Source organism: Boleophthalmus pectinirostris, unplaced genomic scaffold (genome assembly GCF_026225935.1).
Source record: "Boleophthalmus pectinirostris isolate CB_2022bp ecotype Guang Dong unplaced genomic scaffold, ASM2622593v1 HiC_scaffold_21, whole genome shotgun sequence".
In the NCBI taxonomy this organism is placed as follows: domain Eukaryota; kingdom Metazoa; phylum Chordata; class Actinopteri; order Gobiiformes; family Gobiidae; genus Boleophthalmus; species Boleophthalmus pectinirostris.
The window spans coordinates 10141217-10163074 of NW_026571175.1; the positions used below are offsets into that span (position 1 = coordinate 10141217).

Sequence of the window (21858 nt, forward strand, 5' to 3'; positions counted from 1 at the left end):
GTCCTCTGCTAAGTCTGCTAAAAATATTGCATTATTAATGAGTTAACACAAAACAATTTTAACACTGTTAAATTTTTTTTAATGGCATACATTTTTTTTATAGGAAACCTTTTTCATAAGCTGTGGCCACTGCTAGTAATGTTAGAAAAAGGATCCAGCTGTAAACAGGAAGCAAAACAATTTATATGAAACTAGGAAGCCCAGTCAGATGCGCTGATGTTATTCATACAAAGAGAAAAACACAAAATAAACTCTGTTCCAAAACACACGGCGAAGCCACGCTTACCTTTGATACGGGCTGTGACAGAGAGAGAAGTTTTACAGAAGTTTTTCAAGCTGTTGTTCTATCCATAAACTCATGGAGGAGTGTATATTGCAGCACTCATATCGGTTTCACTATTTAATAAAGACTTCTGCCGCTGGACTTATATTCTCCTCTGAAAGCGTTAGCTCTGCTGCACGACATGTAACCAAACAGCAGCGTGTGATGTCATTTCCCTTCGTACAGCAGGTGTTGGGGCAGACAAACACAGTCACAAACACAGCTGTAATAAAAAAAAAAATTTATCCGCAAAGTAAGCCTATTAAATTTTTTTAAGTTGATAAGAGCATGATTATTCAAGAGACAAAAATGTGAGATTAATCTGCGATAATTAACTATGACATTCATGAGATTAATTGCGATTAAATATTTTAATCGATTGACAGCACTAAATAAAACCTGTTAATCTGTACTTTTGCTCTGTAATCAAATCTAATAATGTAATCAAATTTCTTCAGGCAATCGTTCCTTCTGTTAGTTTAGCAGTTCAGCCTTCTCTCAAGTTTAACGCTACACTATGTAACTTTTCTGGTATAGGGTTTTCACCTGCTTGTCTCCATGGTGATGAAATGGCTTTGCTTGAAATCTCCCACATGACAGTAAATGTATCTGTCTCTAAGGAGTCAAGCGGGAGACGTCACTATATGCCAAGTTACAGGTCACATCTGTGGAGAGTTTATTCTATATTTGTCTATACATCTGTCTTTATGTGTCTATACATCTGTCTCTCTTTCTATCCTTCTATGTATGTCTACCTACCTACCTTAGATCCTGTGTTTGTGACAGGTTTGAGGGCAGAACAGAGGACACATGCTGAACCTTGAATGATCGATTTGCTGGTCCTTCTTCTTCATGGTCCATCAGCGTTCTTCAGCGTTCCCTTTTATTCCTCCTGAGTACATCCTCCCTTCACCTCTGCCTGCTTCCCCTGCGCCTGGAGCCAGAAACAGTGGATTTGAATAGCTCCTTTGAACTCCAGTGTGGATGAAATGTAGGGGATATAAGGTCAGCACAACAAACAAGCAGTTAGGAGCCACTTGGAGCAATTGTAGAGTTGAGAAATGAATCCAATTTTAATCCAATCGAGAGCTAATTGTTTTTAATAGTCAGTGATCAGCTATTTCGATTGAGAGGTCCACAGCCACTCTAAGCCATGTTATAATGCTGTTACCTCACCGAAAACACAACTCCAGGTATGTTTTCGGTGAGGTAACAGCCACTCTAAGCCATGTTATAATGCTGTTACCTCACTGAAACCATACCTGGAGTTGTGTTTTGTTTCATTCATGTTGAGTAATCCTTTATTATTACTCTGTTTACTCTGCAAAGCTCAAATGCTCTGTGGGAGAGCAGACAAAAGGGGTAGTTTGCATCAGTATAGGTTGACAATTCCAGGCTGAAATCATCCAAGTGATTCTAGTGGAGCACTTTTTGTATTTTCCGTTTGAGAGAAGAACTCAAGGTAAATATGCAGGGTTTGTTTTAAACGTGTGAATGAAACAAAAACACAGGTATGTTTTTGATGAGGAAACACAGATGGTAGCCTTTTAATATGTACAAATTGAAATAGATTTTTAAAGAATGGTTTCCAATTCTTGTTTAAAATCTGCCTTTCATTCAGAGGGCATATTTTTAGACAAGACTGACACTGACACTTCTAAAGTAGTACAAGAATCCCATGTATTTCAGAACACGTTTGTAGAGGTCTAAGATACAAGGTTAGCAGGATTTTTACATAGTAAGACAGGATAAATGTATTTTACAGAGGACTTTTGAATACTTAAGTAACTGAACCATTTGAGATTTCAGTTGTTTTATTAAAGGGCCCATATTACGCTATTTTGATCCATGTTATAATGTTGTTTCGTCATCAGAAACATACCTGGAGTGGTTTTGTTTCATTCATGTTTAACACTGTTCCACCTAGTGATGTCAGGTGGTAATACAGGAAGTGTTCCACTGTGTTTTTAAACTATACACACGCATACACCTTCAATAAAATAATTTGGATCAGCTCTGGAATTGCCAATCTCTAATGAATAAGAGGTAAAAATTAGCTGTTAACTTGAAAACTACCGCTTCATGACATGCTTCATTCACATTTTAAGCTTTGGAGCTGTAGACAGACTAATAAAACATTTACTCAAACATGTGAATGAAACAAAATACAACTCCAGGTATGTTTTTGATAAGGTAAAAACATTATAACATGAGTTAAAGCTCACAGTCAACTATTAAGGATGCAGGCCTTTAGTTGTTTTGATCCTTAGTTGACCAAACTTTATGTTAGACTAATCATTTTGTTTAGATTATAAGGATTTATATGGACAACAGAAGAGAGGAGAAGTTGGTGAGGGAGTGAGTTAGCTGAAGATTTTGTATTTACATGTAAAAAATCAGATTAAACTCATGATTTACAAATTTAATCTGTTGTTATATAAATACAGTTTTGTAGTCCTTTCTTCTGCATAAATAGGAGCTTTTGCATGAACTCTCTTGCAGCTGCATGTTGTCAGTTTGGTTTGGGTCAGATACATAAAGATACGTAATAGTTTCGAGAGCTTTTGCCGCACCCTCCTTTAGTGGACCAATTGATCTGCAGGACGTGCCATTAGTCGGCCACAGCCCCAGAAACTATATGATGCAACACACAGTAATATAACTAATGAAATCACTTGTTTGTACCATTGACTGTATTGCTGGAGGCTGTTTGCACTCGAGGCAGAGAGTGATCAAAGCACGAGCCTGTGTCCTGGATGGAGCCGTTTGTGCCTCTTTAGCACTATCCCCACGTGTACTATTTCTGCAGTCAGGGGCCAAAGGCATTTTATTCTCCTCACAAAGACTATCATCATAGTACTATAGTGTAAACATACTGTACACGACACTAGGTTTAAAGAGCCCATCTCATGCAAAATAACTCTTTTCACATTGTATCTTCTGCACATACACAAGTACAATTTGGGTTTTGGAACATCCATTACACAATAGTTACGGAATCTTACTGATTTCTTGGAGGCAGTCACAGACCAGGAACTATGAAAGGCCGACTATTGCTCATCCCCCCGCCCGTCTTGAGAAAGCACAGCCTCCGCCCTCCAAACATGACGTAGGCTCTGAGTGAGCCGCCCTTCCTCCGCCCATCTCAGGGAGGGATGGGGAGACAGGCGTGCACCCTGATAGCGGTAGGAATAAACTTTTATTCGTCATGGCGATACAGCGCATTCAGTCACATGTGTTGGACCCAGAATCGGACGAGGACTTGGAGGTGCGCGAAGCGCAAGCACCGCATCGACATCAGCTGAACGTTACTGATTGGTAAAGTATTAATAAATGCTAGTAGATAAACTTATTATATCATGTACACTGCAGTGTAAAACAATTAGCTTATGCTTTCGCTTTTGTTTAGGTGTTGATGTGGGAATTGTCAGCCGATGCAGGGTGGAGGCGGGGCGGAGGCTGTGGAGCGGGGGACTGGGGTGGGTGCGAATCGCTCTCTGCTTCGTCACGTTGCAGCAGGCTTTAGTTCATTGTCACGTGGGAAATTGGCAGAAATACGCTGCAATTTGTTAAAAAAAACACTGAATCAATCTAAAAACCACTTCGCCGACATATACAAGGCCCACACATCACTCTCAGAAAGCTCTGAAAAGTTGATTTTGCATGAGATGGGCCCTTTAAAGCATAATAGCCCAATGAGGTTCATTTGGTCTTCTGATATTTTATGTTATTAGGTTCTTTTATCAGACCAAGAGTTTGTTTTTATACCTGACAGTTTTAACTGCTCACTAGCACTCTTCCTCAGGTGGTCACGTGATGTTGCTGTGACGGGTCCGATCAGCTAATTTGTATAGGTTTTGGCGCTGTCTTCCTACTGGTGGAAGCAGGACGTCAGTGCCATCTGCAGTCCAACTTCCTCATGACAGTATCCTCATCCCAGTTTACAGTCAGTCCAAATACAGAAAGGTGCCCACAGGACTATAAACCAGGACGAGGGGGCTTTTTTACTGTCACACACCTGGGATACTGTCCTGAAGAAGTGGGACTGCAGAAGACGCTGACGTCCTGCCTCCACTGGTAGGAAGACAGTGCCAAAACCTGTATAAATCAGCTGACCGGACACGCCACAGCAACATCACATGACAAGTCTGAGAAAGAGCGCTAGTGAGCAGTCTAAACTGTCAGGTATGAAAACAAACTCTTGGTCTGAAAAAAGATCTAATAACATCTAATAACATAGGTTTAAAGTAAACCTATTCTGCAAAATGGACATTTCAGAGCTTTTACCCATGTTATAGTGTTTCCCCTCAGCATTTACTCACACAAAATTGTTTTTGGAGTGATTTGTGCATGTCTGAGCAATCTTTAATCGTGTCATGGATTGTAACTATAACAGGCCCAATCACAATATGTCTTCTTTAACACATACAATTTGCATTTTTCGGTGTTTACTAGTCCTGGTTTGATATTGGGTTTTGTCCTGATGTGGTCCTGGTCTAGTTCTGGTTTATCTCTGGTGTAGTTCTGGCTTAATTTTGGTCTAGTCCTGGTTTAGTCACAAGTTTTGATCCGGTGTGTCAAAACAGCTTCTTCTTGGTTAGTGGTTAATATCTCTGCAATTACTGGGCTGATCTGGATAAAAAAGAAAAAAAGGCACAAAGTTCAATGTCTAAACAAATTTTTCATTATTTTTTTCCACAATAGCCTCAGAAAGTGATGCCAATATTTCTTTCAAAAACGGTTAATCTCAACTTCATACAAAAGGTGTAATGTTTTGTTATAATTGCTATGGCAACGGAGCTAATTTTTCTTCTCACTGAAACACACGGATAGGTCCCACACTCTATCTTCAATTATTGCCTTAGATATTTCATGTCAAAGGTGCTCCACATCTGAAATTAAAAAAGCATCACATTCTAGAATATCAGCAAGATCAGATGAGTAAATCGTTGTGCGTCAGGAAGGGCATCCGGTGTAAAATTTGAATGACAAATGAATATGCTAATGACTTCATATGCGTCAGACAATTTGATGCGACTATTTCGAAAAGTATAGCCCCCAATCGGTGCGGCAAATCTTCGTCCTATACTGCTTTGGATGACACCTGTCCAGTCTAAGGACACAGGTGAAATGAGCTCATAGAGATGATGAAGAGGAGGCAGAGGAGGCAGTCGTGTCCGGGGAATGAACGACGTCTGGAATGACAAAGCGGCGAATCGTGGAGCGTCGAAAACTGCTCCGAAGACCTGCCCTTGAACCCAGCGTACCTCCTCCCCCTCTTCAGATTCCTCTTTTTTCTCCCTCTCCTCCTCTTTCTCCTCTTCCTCCCCCACCCCCTCTATTCACTGCAAGGTCCTGTGTTTTTTTCCGCTCAAGTTCGCCGCACAAAATGATCCATCAGTGAGCCCTCGCTCCACTTTAGTAGTACATGACAGGTTTCAGGTTTTCTAATTATTATTATGGTACTTGATTTGTTGGGATAGTACATGTACTTAATATTTGCCGTAGTTTTACATGAAGTGGCAGTCGGGCCAAAAATGTTGAAAAGGAAACACTAAAATATAGGGATTTCTAAAATGGAATACTTACTACACCAAAAATTCCATCCGATATGCAAGCACAATTTACGCATAAGGAAGGCATTTCTACATAGTTAAAAACACACTTAATAAAATAAGGTTGTTGTGCTTTATTTTTATGCGTCTAATTATAACTATTGTGCTATTTAGACATGTTTTGGGCCTTGTTAACATTATGGTTGCTAGGTAACAGTTAGGCATTATCTCTACTATCTCACATCTACAGCTCATACCCAACCAGAAAGTAAAATGACAAGAATTACAATTACAATGACAAACCAGGAAGATGTTTGGACAGATGCGATTACAACTTCCCAGGCTCAGTTTTCTTCATCTGCATGTCATAGTAGCGTTCCGTTATGTTCGGCTAATCAACAATTCCAACCATACCTCAGTTTTCATCATTTCCGCACTGACGCACAACTCCGAGCGCAGTGGGTACATGCGAGTAGAAGAGACGAGGACGCGAAATTCAAGATGATTCCAAACAGCACATACATATGCAGTCTTCATTTTACCGCTGATCACATTTACTTCAATGGTTGGTAGGTGAGCTCAGTGTCGGTAACTACACTGGAAATTGTAATCGCATCTTTCCAAACGTCTTTCTGGTTTGTGACGTAACCGCGAATAAAGTCTATAAGTAATAAAATCTTAAAAACAAAACAAACAAAAAAAAAAAGAAAAAAAGAAAAACTGAATCCTTTTCATTTCATACATTCACAGTGGACCAAAGTTATTCCTCACTTACCTTATGCATTCAGAGCATCCAGTTATTCACCACAATAAGTTAATAAGCTCTAATAATAATAAATAATAATGCATCAGTTTTATATAGCAGTTTTCTGGACACTCAAAGACCATTACAGACCATTATTCATTCACTCCATACCCAGTGATGAATGGTAAACTTGTAGCCACAGGTGCCCTGGGGCAGACTGATGGAAGCAAGGCTGTCAATCTGTGCCATCAGGCCTTCCAACCACTACTATCACTCCTGCACACACCACTTTTATATTGGGCAATGTGGGTGAAGTGCCTTGCCTAAGGACACAAAGTCAGTTTTTGTGACTGGCGCCTCACTGTGGCACCTGATTTTCCCAGAGATCTCCCATCCAAGTACTAACCAGGCCCGGCCTTGCTTAGCTCCTGAGATCTGACGGGATCAGGCTTTGACTGATGGCCGCATGCTAATCATACACTTCCTGATTATCAGCCAAGAAAACTCTTTAATATTAGATGCAAACAGCGCACATAATTTGACCTCAAAAGTTGCTTATACAATATATCTGTACTAGGGCAACACCATAAACTGTATATAAATGGGTGTAACCTGCTTGGCACTGCATTCTGAATAGGAAGTAAGAATGCACATGCTTCTGGCTCTATTGACTCTGGCTTCAGTTCGCGTTTTACTGAAGAAACGTCGCCCCTCTCTCTGTAACTCTTTCTGTAACTGTTGCTGTCAGGCTCCTCTTTTTGGTCTTAAAGGTGCACAGTCAGAATGCCTGTTTTTTTAGGTACTTTTGAGCAGTAAAACCACCTGTAATTGAATAAATGTAAAGTAGAGCTGTTAATGTTTGCATACTGTGGAACATTCCAGGCAGAGCAATAACATATCCATGGCAACAACACAATGCGCCTTTAAAATTGTCTCTGCATGTTCCTTGTGTTTTTATTCCGTTATTTTGTCCATAAATAAATCCCTATTCCGAAAATGAGACTCAGCTCCAAATTCGCCCCCATAACTGCTAGCCTCAACAAGCTTCGTTTGACTGGAGCCAAATGCGTCACACTCCCTAAGTCCACTTCTTTAGACAGTCTATGAGCCAGACACATTTTTCTCAAATATATGGAAACAAAATATGAGACAGACCCTTTAATTATAATGTTTTGGTGAAGTGAGTAATCTAACCTGTCATATGCGCTCAAACCCACTCGCCTCGGTGTGTATTCAGACTGGATTTGCTCATTTGTTGGATCGCAGGTCTGGACTTGCCCCGTGTTTAACCAGCTCACCGCCATTGTTTTTGTGCTTCTAGTTAATGACACGGGGGTTCGCCAAAGAAAACAGATTACATAAATAGCACAAGCAGAAGTTAAGTGTTTATGTAATGTTTGGGTGATGTCATCTTTTCTTTTCACGTTTGAATCGCGGCCAAAAGTTGTAACTGTCAAAGAAAACGGTGTCAGAGGTGCTTAAAGGTCCTGTATTACTAGGGCTGAATGATTTTAAGAAAAAACTGCATTGCAATTTTTCTTGATATTGTGATTTTGATTTCATAAAGTTCTTTTTTCAAATCAAGTTTCAGTGCACATGAACATTTGCAAACATCACAGAAACTTACATTATACGAGAGTCCTGCACCGGGTTGGGTACCTGCGGGTGACTACTACTGTCAAAAATCTGTCATCACTACACAGGCATTATTTATTGAGCAGAAGAAACATTGCTCAAGATGCCGGACTTTTGTACCTCATACGGACTGAACCAGGATTGAACCAGGAATAAACCAGGCCTAAACTAGAACTAAACCAGGACTAAACCAGGACTGAACCAGGATTAAACCAGGATTAAAACAGGACTACTAAACCAGGGACTAAACCAGAACTGAACCAGGAACTAAACCAGGACTACTAAACAAGGCCTAAACCAGGACTACACCAGGTCTAAATCAGGTCTTCGATTCATCATTAACATTTTTATATTAAAATTATCATCATTATTAATCTGCATAAATAAACTCAACTTTACATTATATAAACCCTAACCACTATAAAGCCACATCAACCTGTTTGAGTTTATAATGTGTTTAATGCAGCTTTGTGCACATTTGTTTATGTTTTACAGAAACAAAACTTAAAACCACATGGCTCATTTGCATAAGCTAAGTGCTGAAAACAGCTCTTTCCATGTGCGCTGATCCGGTCAACTTCTGTTGGACTAAAGTACACGACTCAGTGGAATATTGGTGTTCTTTCTGTGACAGAGGGATGTTGATGATGCATGTGTGAAATAGTTGATGAAGCAAAACCTGGATCAGTTAGGAGCACTGCAAAAAACACGACTTTTACGCTCCCAAAATTGTGTTGTCTGAGATTGCGATTTTCGGACCAAAACTACAAATCGTTCGGCCCTATGTATTACTCTAGTTTCTGATCTATGTTATAGTGTTGCATCCTCATCAAAAACATAGAGTTGACTAGAGTTGATTTTTGTTTCATTCACTCAGAAACACTGCATATTTAGACTTAGTTCTTTTCAAACGGAAGACACTCTGTTCCACCTTGTGAAGTCTTTGGTAAAGGTTCATTCTGTTATTAACTTAGAATTTAGCAATTCTTTTTTCTCTTTTTGTCAGACTTTTTTTTTTTCTTGTCAAAATTATACAGCTAAACAAACCCTGTATGACAAACATAATTGCTAAATTCTATACAGGAAGTTCTCCACTGTGTTTTTAAACTCTATACACATTCAATAGAATCATTTTGATGATTTCAGCTCTGGCATTTCCCTTCGCTACTGAACGGGAGGTAAAAGGTAGAAGGTAGGTTTTAACTTGAAAACTACAACTTCATGACATCACAAGGTGGAAAAAAGCATTTTGAGCTTTGGAGATGTAGACAGACTAATAATAAAGGGTAACTCAAACTAACAACAAAACACAACTCCAGGTATGTTTTTGATGAAGTAACAATATTATAACATGGCTTAACGCTCACAAGAGTCAATTTTGTGTGTTATGCGCCCTTTAAGAATTGTATGTATTATTATATTTAGCGTATTATACTTATTTAGCTTATTATTATGATTACAGCCCTGGATTTGTGCATCTCTTTTGAACTAAAGGTAAAAAAGTGGCGATTAACTTGAAAATTACCCCTTCATGACATCACAAGCTGCAACAGAGCATTTTGAGCTTTGGAGATGTAGACAGAGTAACAACATAGAGTTATTCAAACATGTGTGAATAAAACAAAACACAATCCTAGTCCTGTTTTTGAGAAGGTAACAGTCTAACATGGCTCAAAGCTTAAGAGTCAGTTTTATGTAATATAGGGCCTTTAATTGTGTGACAGTTGGTAGTGTGATTGCTGCCAGAAAACAGTTCCCGTTGGTGCCAGGAAAGAGATTTGTAAATTGTTGTAATTTAGATTTATGACAAATACAGATGTTCCAATGATGTGCACGTATAATTGAGTTATCATTGTGTGTCCCTGGAGGGCTTCCATAGCTGGCATATCAAAACTGCATACAGCATTTGTCACACTAAAAGACATGTTATTAGCTTATATGAGATCAAATGACGTACAATTTTTAGGTTACATAAAAATACAGCCTGTCGTTCATTAAAATCTGTTTAATACCATACTGTGGAACATTCAGGCAAAGACAGCTCAAACAGCTTCTTTGAGACAAGCAGATGGGAGATGGCCAACCTGAAGTACTACCATTATTTAACTTGAAGGTTCCCCTTCTGTTCAATGATTAGCTTCCTCTATAATTATCCAAAGTATGGCATTAATCTTATATTAATAATAATACATTGGTTTTATATAGCCCTTTTCACGGTAACACAAAAGTGTTTCACAATAAAGTAACACTAAAACAAGGACGAGGACAGACAAAACAGTACTGTAACCGTATATATCGTATTTTCCGGACTATTGAGCGCACCTAAACATATACCTCATCAACTAAATTTTCACAAAATTTTTTAATTGTATATATATAGGCCACACCTGTATATAAGCTGCAAGTGTCCACATCTTCAATAACGTTTTCAAGGGCCATCTGCTTTTATCGCAATCTGAAAGCTTTTGTTCGTCTTTTTGCATTGAGTCATCCGTCACGCTGTCATCGCCAAAATCTCACCATCGACTCATTGATGCCGAGCTCACGTGCAGCAACTCTGTTTCCTTCTTCAACAACCACATCAATTGTCGTTAAATTAAAAGCTGCATCATCTGCATTTCTTCGTGTGTTTTTCCATGAGGAGGGTGTGTGTCTGAAGCGCAAAATAACTGTTCATAACACAAGCAAACGAGCATCTTCCTTGGCGCATTACCCTCGTCTTTCCCCGTGCTCTACGGTGCATGTCTCCTGCAGAAAGAGCCTCTGTCCTGTGTGTATCATGTCAGTGTCTTGTAGATGTCAGTAGATTTCAGGCTCTCTCGGAGGCAGGGCTAGTTCTATCAGTCAGGTGTGAGTGGATGTCTGGCTACTGAAGTTTGAGATGTTTCTTCTTGTGAGTTACACCTCCGCGTAAGATGTACTATTTGAGTGCACTGACAATATTGCTAGCTAGTAGCACAAACAGCAATGCTTTCTGCACTCAGGCTGCACGTATCCGCTGTGTTGCCAAACCACAGACTGTATATATGAATGGACAATGTGCCAAACAAAGAACCCATCCATATATTAGCTGCAGGGTTCAAAGTGTGAGAAAAAAGTAGCGGCTTATAGTCCAGAATTTACGGTATTTTGCATTTTTTCAATTACAAGTGTTCTTATTGCTCATAGATAACTTGAAAATGTGATTTTTTTCTTGTGAGCCTACCTGTAAGTAATTGCAAATGTTTGTCTCCAAGGAGATTTGTAAGTTTAACTGCTATACTGTGGAACATTGCAGACATCCCATTAACATGCCCTTTGAGCGGTAGGCGGATCCACCACCAGAAAAAAGTTGCATAGCGCACCTTTAACTACAAAAAAAACCGTGTGAATTATTAATGCCTTTGTAATGGGATACCAACCGTCTAATTCTTTTTTGGATCAAGCGGTCAGAGCCAGAAAAGGGGGTAAAATAAGACAGAATGGCCCTGTCCCGGGGGAGAGGAGGTATAGAGTTGTGAATAGTGAAATTAGTGGTTTACTCTAATGTGAGTGCAGTGTTTGAATGCGTTTAGTGCAGTCTCGTGTTACTATGAAAGCCCCTGGATAATGTGCTTAATGGGGAAGTGAAGGCGTCATTCACAAATACTGTCTGGACCAGATGCAAAATAACACTTCACATTAACATAGTGATGTCAGCATTCATTTAGTCCTGTATTTATTTTTCCACCTTCAACACTACTACAGCCCCACAGCAACTTAATTTAACTTAGCAACTTAAGCAGAGTAAAGTAGTAGGGTGTGGACAGAAACATGCACAAGAATTTCATCACGCTGGCGGTCTTCACGTGTATGTCTATATAGTGGAATGTTCAGCAGTTACCATGGAGACACAATGCACATATTAGCATAATAACACACTCGATAAGTTTGTGGATAGTTTGAAAACTCCAGAAAAAATACAACATTGATTTAAACAGCACATTTCCAGGAGCCTGTGATTAATATGAGCGTTTTTGGTCCTGTTTCATTTTCAACAAAAATATGAGCTTGAAAAACTGTTGGTAACTAGTTGGTGACTGTAATTTTGTGTGTGAGAGACTTGTTCAACAGCACCAATCATCTCACCTGTCGCAATTCCAGCTAAGTTCTCAGCTCTTTCTGGGCGGAAAAAAAAAAGCTCAAATTTAAGCTTGAGTAACACAGCTTCAGACAGAACAGTGTTTTACTTCGTTTCACTTCGTACAAACTGTCTGACCTCGCAGTGTTAGAATTCGTTTGCTCGACGGTAGGCAAGTGCTTTTTTTCATTTAACCAATCACTGCTATTTGGTCGTGACGTATGTAATGCGCCGCTAACAGGGCTAACTGGTATATTAAGCTTTTCCCAAATCCCGTAGAAAGAAGGGCAATAACGTCTTTCCCCTTGATGAAATTCACCAAACATTCTCTTTACTCTGGCTTTAAATCCTCAATCTCTGGAATCGTTGACAACACTGAATATATGGCTCTTCACTGATTGGCTGGTGTCCGAACTCGCACTTCTGGGGTTTTTGTGAACCGTCTAGGGCAGTGGTCACCAACCTGTAGATCGCGATCAACAGTTGGATCTTTGCCATGTCCCCGGTAGATCTCCAGCTTAATTTGACAATTTGTGATACTAAATGTGCATTGAAAGTGAGTACTTACTTTGGTTTAACTTATCTGCATGAGGTGGCTTTTTCACAAATGAAAATCGTCAAATCCAAGCACAGAAACAGTCTGACTGATAGGCACCTCACAGATTGTCTCAGTTTAGCTGTCTGCAACTATAAACCAAACTTCAAAACATTATCCAAGGAAATTCAGACTCAGCCATCACCCTGAGTTCGATAATAATAGAACTTCTCTCATTAACCCTTCGATATACTGTTAATGCTGTTTAGTGGTCAAATTTGCATTATTTTGGTTGCTTTCACTGCATTTGGTTTGCATTTTGTTTGTATTGCAGTTGCACTTTTTTTTTTCTTGCAGAGAGTGTTTTAGTCCCCATTCTGTAATGAGTGTTCCTTTTAGTAAGAATGCAAAAATAAAGCTGTCTGGAACTATAAACATGATCACGTTTGTTGTTATTTACGTTCATGTTGGTAGATCTTGCTCTTTCCTCAGACCAAACATGTAGATCTTTGTCTGAAAAAGGTTGGTGACCACTGGTCTAGGGTATTCCGATTCCTGACCTAGCGCCACCTAGTGCCTCCGCTCAGTTTCATTTCTCTCCAGCGACTAGGTGGCGCCTGCCTGGCTAAGACTAGGGACTCTCCACCAGAAAAGTTTCATAGTGCTCCTTTAATTCGATCATATGCAATTTTCATAACTGACTGACAAACTGACAAATGACTGATTGTTATAGATGCTTAATGTCATTATTTCAGAAAAGTGGATGAATAATAAAGAAAAACAAATAGGCATTGCTAGTTTGTCTCATTTACATAATAATTAATTACCTCATGAATGGAGATTTCTGTCAGTTTATTTGATGAGCATTCAAATTGTATAATCATATATGATTCATCCAACAGACATAAACAAATGATGGTGTGTTTCTTGCCTCTTACAGGGCTTATATAATTACACTTTTTTCTGATGTATGTTATACTGTTGTTTTCTCATCACAAACATACTTGGAGTTGTGTTTGTTTCATTCACACATGTTTAACACATAAATTAAGACTGTGCAATTAATAGAATTTTGAGTGTGATTTCGATTTGTGTGTCAAACGATCTCCAAAGCACGAGCTCATATAATCAAGTTTATTTTGGGATATCTTTTATGTAAATAAGTATGTGTATTTAATTTTTTTAAATATAGAGATTGTACAACAGCTGGATATTTAGTTTATTTTGGATACATTTTTATATTCAAAGTATATTTTGTTAATTTTATGTTTTATACTTTGCAAAACTGCTCTAAGGTACATATTTGCAGCCTATATTTATTTTTAGTTAGAAAGTTTTGCATAAATTATCAATAACAAAGTGTGTGGTTTTGTTTGGTTTTTTTTTAGAGAAAAATGCTGAATAAATGCATCATGTAACTAAAAAATAATAGTTTGAATAATCGTGATTTCAATATTGGCCAAATTGTAATTGTGATAATGATTTTTTTCATAATCGAGCAGCCCTAACACAAATCCTGCACTTTTTGGTTCATACTCCAGGTATTTTATTGAGCAGGTCATTATTTTATTGAGTTTTAAGTCATTATAACATGACTTAAAACTCACAAGAATCCATTTTGTGTAATATAGGACCTTTAATAATATCTGTTCTGAATATCTTCTACTGATAATGATGCACAACCACCTCTATTTTACCTGACTTGAGACCAGGCTCATGCAAAACTTATTTCCAATTTATTTGCAGTATTTCTGCTCCTAAATTTGAGGCGATTGGCGTCTTAAAAAAACATCTAGGCGTCCTGAGTTTGCATATAAATCACTGCATTAGACAGATCTGATTTCTCGCGTCGATGGAAAATAATTTTTGGAAAAGAGTTGTTTACCGACACCTCCGCTGGTGCGTGTTTGGTTTTTACCCAGGCAGAGGAGGCAGCCATCATTTGTGCTTGGCTGGACAGAGGCAGGAAGAGGAATGTGAATGAGGGTGAGGAAAAAGAGAGAGAAAGAGGGGGAGAGGGAAAGAGAAAGACAGAGAAGAGAGAGGGAAGGGGACAGTGAGAGAGAGAGGAAAAGACGAAAGAGACGGAAGTATATAGAGAAAAATAAAATGATTTACCATAATATTGAAACTACTTTATGTCGCTGACACAACAAAAATAAAGCAAGATAATCCCAAGGAAGACTGAGAGAAGGAGAGAGAGAAAAGATAGAGATAGAGATAGAGAGATATGGGGAAGGTGGAGAGAGAGAGGGAGAATGCAGATATAATGCAGAAGAGGAAAAGGGAGACAACTCGAGGGAAGCATAAGTGCATAAGTGAGACAAAAAGAAAAAAAAATTGAGAGTGGGATATTATGTATAGAGAGGGAGGAGAGAGACAGAGAGAGTATGAAAGAGAGTGGCAGGAAAAGAGAGACTGAGAGAAAGAGAAAGAGAAAGAGAGAGGTGTGGAAGGGGAAAAGGGGAGAAGAGGGAAAAGGGGGAGAAGAGGGTACGAAGAGTCAATGAGAGAAAAAGAAGAAAGAGACAGAGAAGAAGAGAGAGAGAAGAGAGAAAGAGTCGGGGGCGGAGAGAGAGAGACTGAGAAAATGAAAGCAAAGGAGAAAGAGTGAAAAATCAGAGGGAAGGAAAATGGAAGTGGAGAGAGAAAGTGGTGGGAATTAGGGACAGAAAGAGAGAGAGAGAGGGGGAGAAAGCAGAGAGAGAGAGAAGAGAGATAGAGACAGAGAAGGGGAGAGAGAGAGACAGAGAAAAAGCAAAAGAAAGATGGAAGTGGAGAGAGAAGGTGGGGGGAATTGGGGAGAGAAGGAGAGAGAGAGAGAGAGGGAGAAAGCAGAGAGAGAGAGAGAAGGAGGGTAGAGAGAGAAACAAGAAAGAAACAGAGAAGGGGAGAGAGAGAGAGCGACTGAGAAAAAGAAAGCAAAGGAGAAAGGGTGAAAAATTTGAGGATAAAAAGATGGAAGTGGAGAGAGAAGTTGGGGGAATTGGGGAGAGAAAGAGAGCGAGAGAGGGAGAAAGCAGAGAGAGACAGGGTGGAGAGAGAGAGAGAGAGAGAGAAGAGAGAGAGAAGGGGAGAGAGAGAGACCGAGCAAAAGCAAGCAAGGGAGAAAGGGTGAAAAATCCGAGGGTAGAAAGATGGAAGTGGAGAGAGAAGTTGGGGGAATTGGGGAGAGAAAGAGAGCAAGAGAGGGAGAAAGCAGAGAGAGACAGAGGGGGAGAGAGAGAGAGAGAGAGAGAGAGAGAGAAGGGGAGAGAGAGAGACCGAGCAAAAGCAAGCAAGGGAGAAAGGGTGAAAAATCAGAGGATAAAAAGATGGAAGTGGAGAGAGAAGTTGGGGGAATTGGGGAGAGAAAGAGAGCGAGAGAGGGAGAAAGCAGAGAGAGACAGAGGGTGAACAGAGATAGAGAGAGAGAGAGAGAGAGAAGAGAGAAAAAACAGAGAACGGGAGAGAGAGCAACCAAGAAAAAGCAAGCAAAGTAGAAAGGGTGAAAAATCAGAGGGTAGAAAGATGGAAGTGGACAGAAAAAATGGGGGGAATTGGGGAGAGGAGAGAGAGAGAGAGAGAGAGAGAGGCTTGTACAGGTGAGGTCTGAAAGCTGTCTTTGTACAAGAGCCTGGCAGAGCGTACACTAGTCTTTTTCACCTTGGGGCTTTGACTCTGTTACGCTTCAGTTTACGTTTGGTAAAAATATGCAACTCCAAAACCGCCCCTGGGCAAATAACAACAAACCCTTCTGGAGATTTCTAACGGCCGCTTCAAAGATTAAAAGTGTTTTTCTGAGAATCTCAATCAGGCACTTTTTTTCTCCTTCTCTGCACCTCAACTGTAAAAGCAACCTGGAGCTGAGAGCATGGTCCTATTCCTGCTTTAGGAACTATTACATGCAAAGACATTTCAGAACATTTAAGTTTAGATCGTGTCTTGTAATTGCGTTCTTTCTGTATGTCTCTATCTATTTATCTGTGTAGTTATGTATCTGTTTATTATGTATTTATGACTGTGTGTGTTTATTTGACTGCACTGAACTGTATATAGGATAAATATCAAAGTTGACATTGCTTTGATAGTTACTTCACCCGGGAATGGAAATACAGCACACAGTGTCATTGAAGTTTTACAAGTAGTCCATAGAATATAGATGAAAAGGCAGGAGACTGTCTGGGTGTCTTATGTCGAAATCACAAATCACAATGGTGCGGGGGACTTGAAAGTTCAACACTATTCAAGCCCTGGTGATGCTTCCACATGAACAGTTTAAATAAACTATATAGTGTCATATAGAAGGATATATTGAAGAAATGTGCTGGTATCAGAGGACTATATTTCCTAAAAAACAGCACATGATAAGATAATAAGATAAGATGAGAAAAAAACGAGAAAACATGAGATGAGAAAGTGATTTTGTTGTGTGAGTTACATTGCAACTTTATATTTGCAATTTCATGATGCCAAATTGTAGCCAGCCTGGTGCCACCTAGTGCCTCCGCTCAGTTTAATTTCTCTCTAGCGCATAGGTCAGGAATCAGAATACACTAGATGGTTTGCAGGAACCCCAGAAGTTGTAGACCGCGCACCGGCCAATCAGCAAAGAGCTGTGAAGCCATGGAGTCAAACTCAAGTGCCTGTCTGGGTCTTTTTTGTGGTACAGCAGAACAGTGAACAAAGAGGTCGAGATGGATGTAGACGAAGACTTACATTCTGTGTTGGCAACGTTTCCTGAGATCGAGGATTTAAGGCCGGAACAAAGAGAATGTTTGGTGAATTTTATCAAGGGGAAAGACGTTATTGCCCTTCTTCCTGCGGGATTTGGTGCATTACATATGTCACGACCAAATAATAGCGATTGGTTACATAAAAAAAGTACCCGCCTACCATCAAGCGAACAAATCTTAATGCTGTGAGGTCAGATGGTTTCCACGAAGTGAAACCAGCTGATGAATCAGGCTAACCAAATTGCTTTGCTTTAAATAAAAATGGAACTGTGTGTACAAATTAATAACAAGACACAATTTGTTGATCATATTTATTTTTGACACTATTTCAAACTATTTCATCTTGAAGTAAAACCCCAAAACAAAGGTAGTCTTCATTCACGTATTGCACAATTCATACACAATTCGTGATTCAAAGCACTTTACAGAATAAGAAAGACATTAAAATCACAATACAAACAAATCAAAACATAAATAATAATAATAAAATGAACATTAAAAGAGAAAAGAGATGATTGTGGAATACAAACACATATAAAGAAAGTATTTATGTCTTTGCTGGGACTCTAACCTATAGTATGTAAACCCTTAGATAGACAACATGATTTGAAGTTAAGATATGTGAAGATATTGAATTTAAGTTAGGCAAGTAGTAACTATGATTCAGGTTAGGATCAGTGTCCAATTTTACGTCAATGTAATGTCCCCAAAAAGCATGTGTTTTTGTGTGCCTGTGCTTTGACTGTAATAGCTGCTGGGCTGAGTGAATGCATCTTTTCAGAAACTAACCGTCATAACTGTCAGATTCCATCCCAGAGCAAGTGTCTAACGCAGTGTGGCTTTGGGAGCATTTCAAACTCTGTACTCATCTGTGCTTCTGTTTGTTTACCCAGGTGTGGACGCCGGAGTGGGCATCATGAAGCAGCATCGCCCCCAAAACTCATACGAAAACACCCTGCGAAAATCTACCACTATCACTCTCCTCAGCGCGGGACAGGAGAAGAGACGGATATCGGAGCTACAGGTTATGGCAGGATTTTGAAAGTCTATGGAGCATTCAGGAGTAGAGTAAGATAGATCTTTGACTGTACCATCTTGAGATATATTTTTTTGACTGGCAAAGCTGGTGAGACAGGTCCAGAAATATGTCTACCTCAAAAAGCATCTAGGGTCATCTTGAAGTTCGACGAAGAAGACAAAAGATAAGTGAAAATTTCAATACTTCAATAACTTGATTATTTTTGCAGTATTTCATTACCAATTTGAGAAATGGACTCCTGAATTGGAACACAAATCGCAGACAATTTCGAAGTGTGGCGTCCATGGAGGAGACCGAAGGAGAGTGAAGTTCCGAAACTTTTTTTGGACTGTCCCAATCTAAGGCAGTGATGTCCTTACCAAAGTATCACCCCAAATTGAAGTTTCCTTGTTAATGGTCCAATCCCTGCCCAATCGAGGCGTATTGGAAGTACAAGCTCTAAATGCAGGCTCGCAAGAAGTATGTTTTGCTGGGTTTGTGCGCGTGCTGTTGGCTGCTCCTCTTCTACTGGGGTGGAGGGGTACAGCTAAGGGTGCTACGGCTCTTAACACGGCATAGAGCGGAAGTGGTGAGATTTTGGCCCAACTGGACCGACCGAGCCTTCCTGCCCAGATATGCCCACCTGGAAGAACTACAAACCGATCCGGGAACATCGGAATCGCCAAGGCAACGGCGTCAAGCGTGGTCGGCCATTTACAAAGACAGCCGATGCCGCATGGAGACTTGCTTTGACTTTTCCAGGTGTAGGCGAAGAGGGCGTGAAGGGTTCAGAGTGTATATTTATCCGTCGGAGAAGAATGATCGCGTTTCCGAAAGCTACAAGAAAATTTTGACGTCAATCGCGGAGTCCAGATATTACACGACCGATCCGCGTGAGGCTTGCCTGTTCGTACTTGGGATAGACACTCTAGATCGTGATCAGCTTTCGGGACAATTCGTGCAAAACGTTGACGACCGTATCCGTGGTTACCCGTTATGGAACGACGGTCGGAATCACTTGATATTTAACTTATATTCCGGAACGTGGCCGAACTACACAGAAGACCTCGGGTTCAACATCGGACAAGCCATGTTAGCGAAAGCAAGCCTCAATACGGAACATTTTAGACCTGGTTTTGACATATCTATTCCACTGTTTTCCAAGGATCACCCTCAAAAAGGTGGGGAGAGGGGTTGGTTAGTGCGAAATACTGTACCGCCGAGACGAAAATACCTGTTGATGTTTAAAGGGAAGCGGTATTTGACGGGAATAGGATCGGACACAAGGAACGCACTCCATCACATACACAACGGGAAAGACATCGTTTCGCTGACGACCTGTAAACACGGGAAGGACTGGGAGAAGCATAAAGACGCTCGCTGTGACCATGACAACCTGGAGTATGAGAGGTAAGGAACATTTACTATTAACGTGGATTTGAAGCAGATTTGTGACAATGACTGTGGTTGCAAACTCACCAAATCTGATTCGTATTTCATTTCTAGATGTTTAAAAGTAGGTGGCCTGTGTAACTTTTCTGGCATAGGGTCCACATTCTCCTTGTCTCCGAAGATTTTATTGTTTTGTCTGAAATGTTCTGACATGGCATTAAACATGTATTCAATAACATGGGTTTTTATTGACCTAAAAACTTGCATTATTACTGTCAGTGGACTCGCCTCTTCACAGATCTGACAAGTAACTTTGCCCTGTGGTGTCACCAGCTGTATCAACAGAGATAAATAAATGTAATGCCATACTTTGGAACATTCCAGACAATATCTCCATGGAGAGAAGCAAGTGACGGAGCTTCCATCAGAAAAATTACACAGTGCACTTTTAAAGGGACTTGCAAACAGCACAATTTGATATAAGGGCTCATGGACTTTCAATTTAATACTATTTTAGCTCAAAAAAATCGAATAATAATCAGATTTGGAGTGTGCATGTAATAGCAGCCAATGAGGAATATGGATTGCTTTTTTTTGAAAGAGAAATTGTTGGTTGGTAGTAAAGAAGCAGGAATTGGCATTTTAATATACTGACTTATTGTTCAATACACGAAACTTGAAGGATATTTTTTCAAAGGCTCAAAATGCATCGTTTTACTAGAGGAGACGTTACCTGCCATCTCCTATTACAACATCCTCTTCTAACACATGAGCTGAAGTGGGCTGATTAAAGTGTTTAGTGTTTAATTGGAAAGTTTGGATTTTAATATATGATTAACTCAGTGGGGATAGATATACCATATAATGTGTGTGTGAACCGAGATTGAACATGCTGAAATGTTGACAAACCAGAAAAGCACAGTCCAGCTAATATTGACTGAGTTTATCATCTTGATGAAAAATATATTGACAGAGCTGGAGAGCGGAGCACTTTACTGTTTGTAATCCTGGGATCTGCTGTTGCCATTAAAGTACACTGGTCACCTATAATTACATGTGAATCTGAAGCACTTCTACAGGTCAAAACATGCTGGTAAAAGTGAATCCCCAATGTATTCTTTTAAAGGGGCACTATGTAACATTTTTGGTGGAGCGTGTGCCACCTACTTCAATAGTATGACATTAAATGTATCAGTTTTCATGGGAAAGAGTCAGTGGCATCACCAAGCCGAGTTACAGGTCATATCTCTGGAGAGACAAGCCAATGCATGTTTTTCAAGGTGTTGTTGAGCAAGAAAAACACCTGTAATTGCATAAATAAATACATGATAAGTATGTTTAATGCCATACTGTGGAATATTTCAGGCATTGCAGGAAACAATCAGGTGGAGGATTTCTCACTAGAAAACCTACATACAGTACACAATTAAAGGAGCTATATCAGGGGTCATCAAACTAAGGCCCGCGGGTCGACTCCGGCCGTCCAGCACCTCTGTCCCCCACGACCTGAACGGGCCCTATGAGCCAATCCTCAAAAGTTGTCATGGCTTTTTTTTTTTTAATTACTTTTACTACTTTTTTATAAGTGAGTGAGTCTGTCTTTATTTATATAGCACTTCTTCATAGACATATATCACAAAGACTCTTTACAGAAAATTATAGATTCATTATTCTTTATTTTAATTATTACTTTAATAACACGTCTGCATCTTGTCTTTTGTTGATTTTTTCAATAAAAAAAATTAAGATTACATGAACTGTTTACATTTATATTTAAATTGTTACATGGTGTATTTACATTTGTCGCCGAATTTTCGTGACAGTCAATGCACGTGCAGAGTT

The 21858-nt window shown here is 39.7% G+C and overlaps 1 protein-coding gene across 1 annotated transcript in view; it reads left to right on the plus strand.

Moving 5' to 3' along the window:
* The window catches only part of ext1c (exostoses (multiple) 1c), a 206607-nt gene that overhangs the window by 18952 nt on the left and 165797 nt on the right, over nucleotides 1–21858 (plus strand). The window contains exon 2 of the mRNA XM_020917681.2: nucleotides 18500–20034. Within this exon, the coding sequence (XP_020773340.1) occupies nucleotides 19088–20034 (947 nt within the window). The 5' untranslated portion in view covers nucleotides 18500–19087. The remainder of the gene's footprint in view (nucleotides 1–18499; nucleotides 20035–21858) is intronic.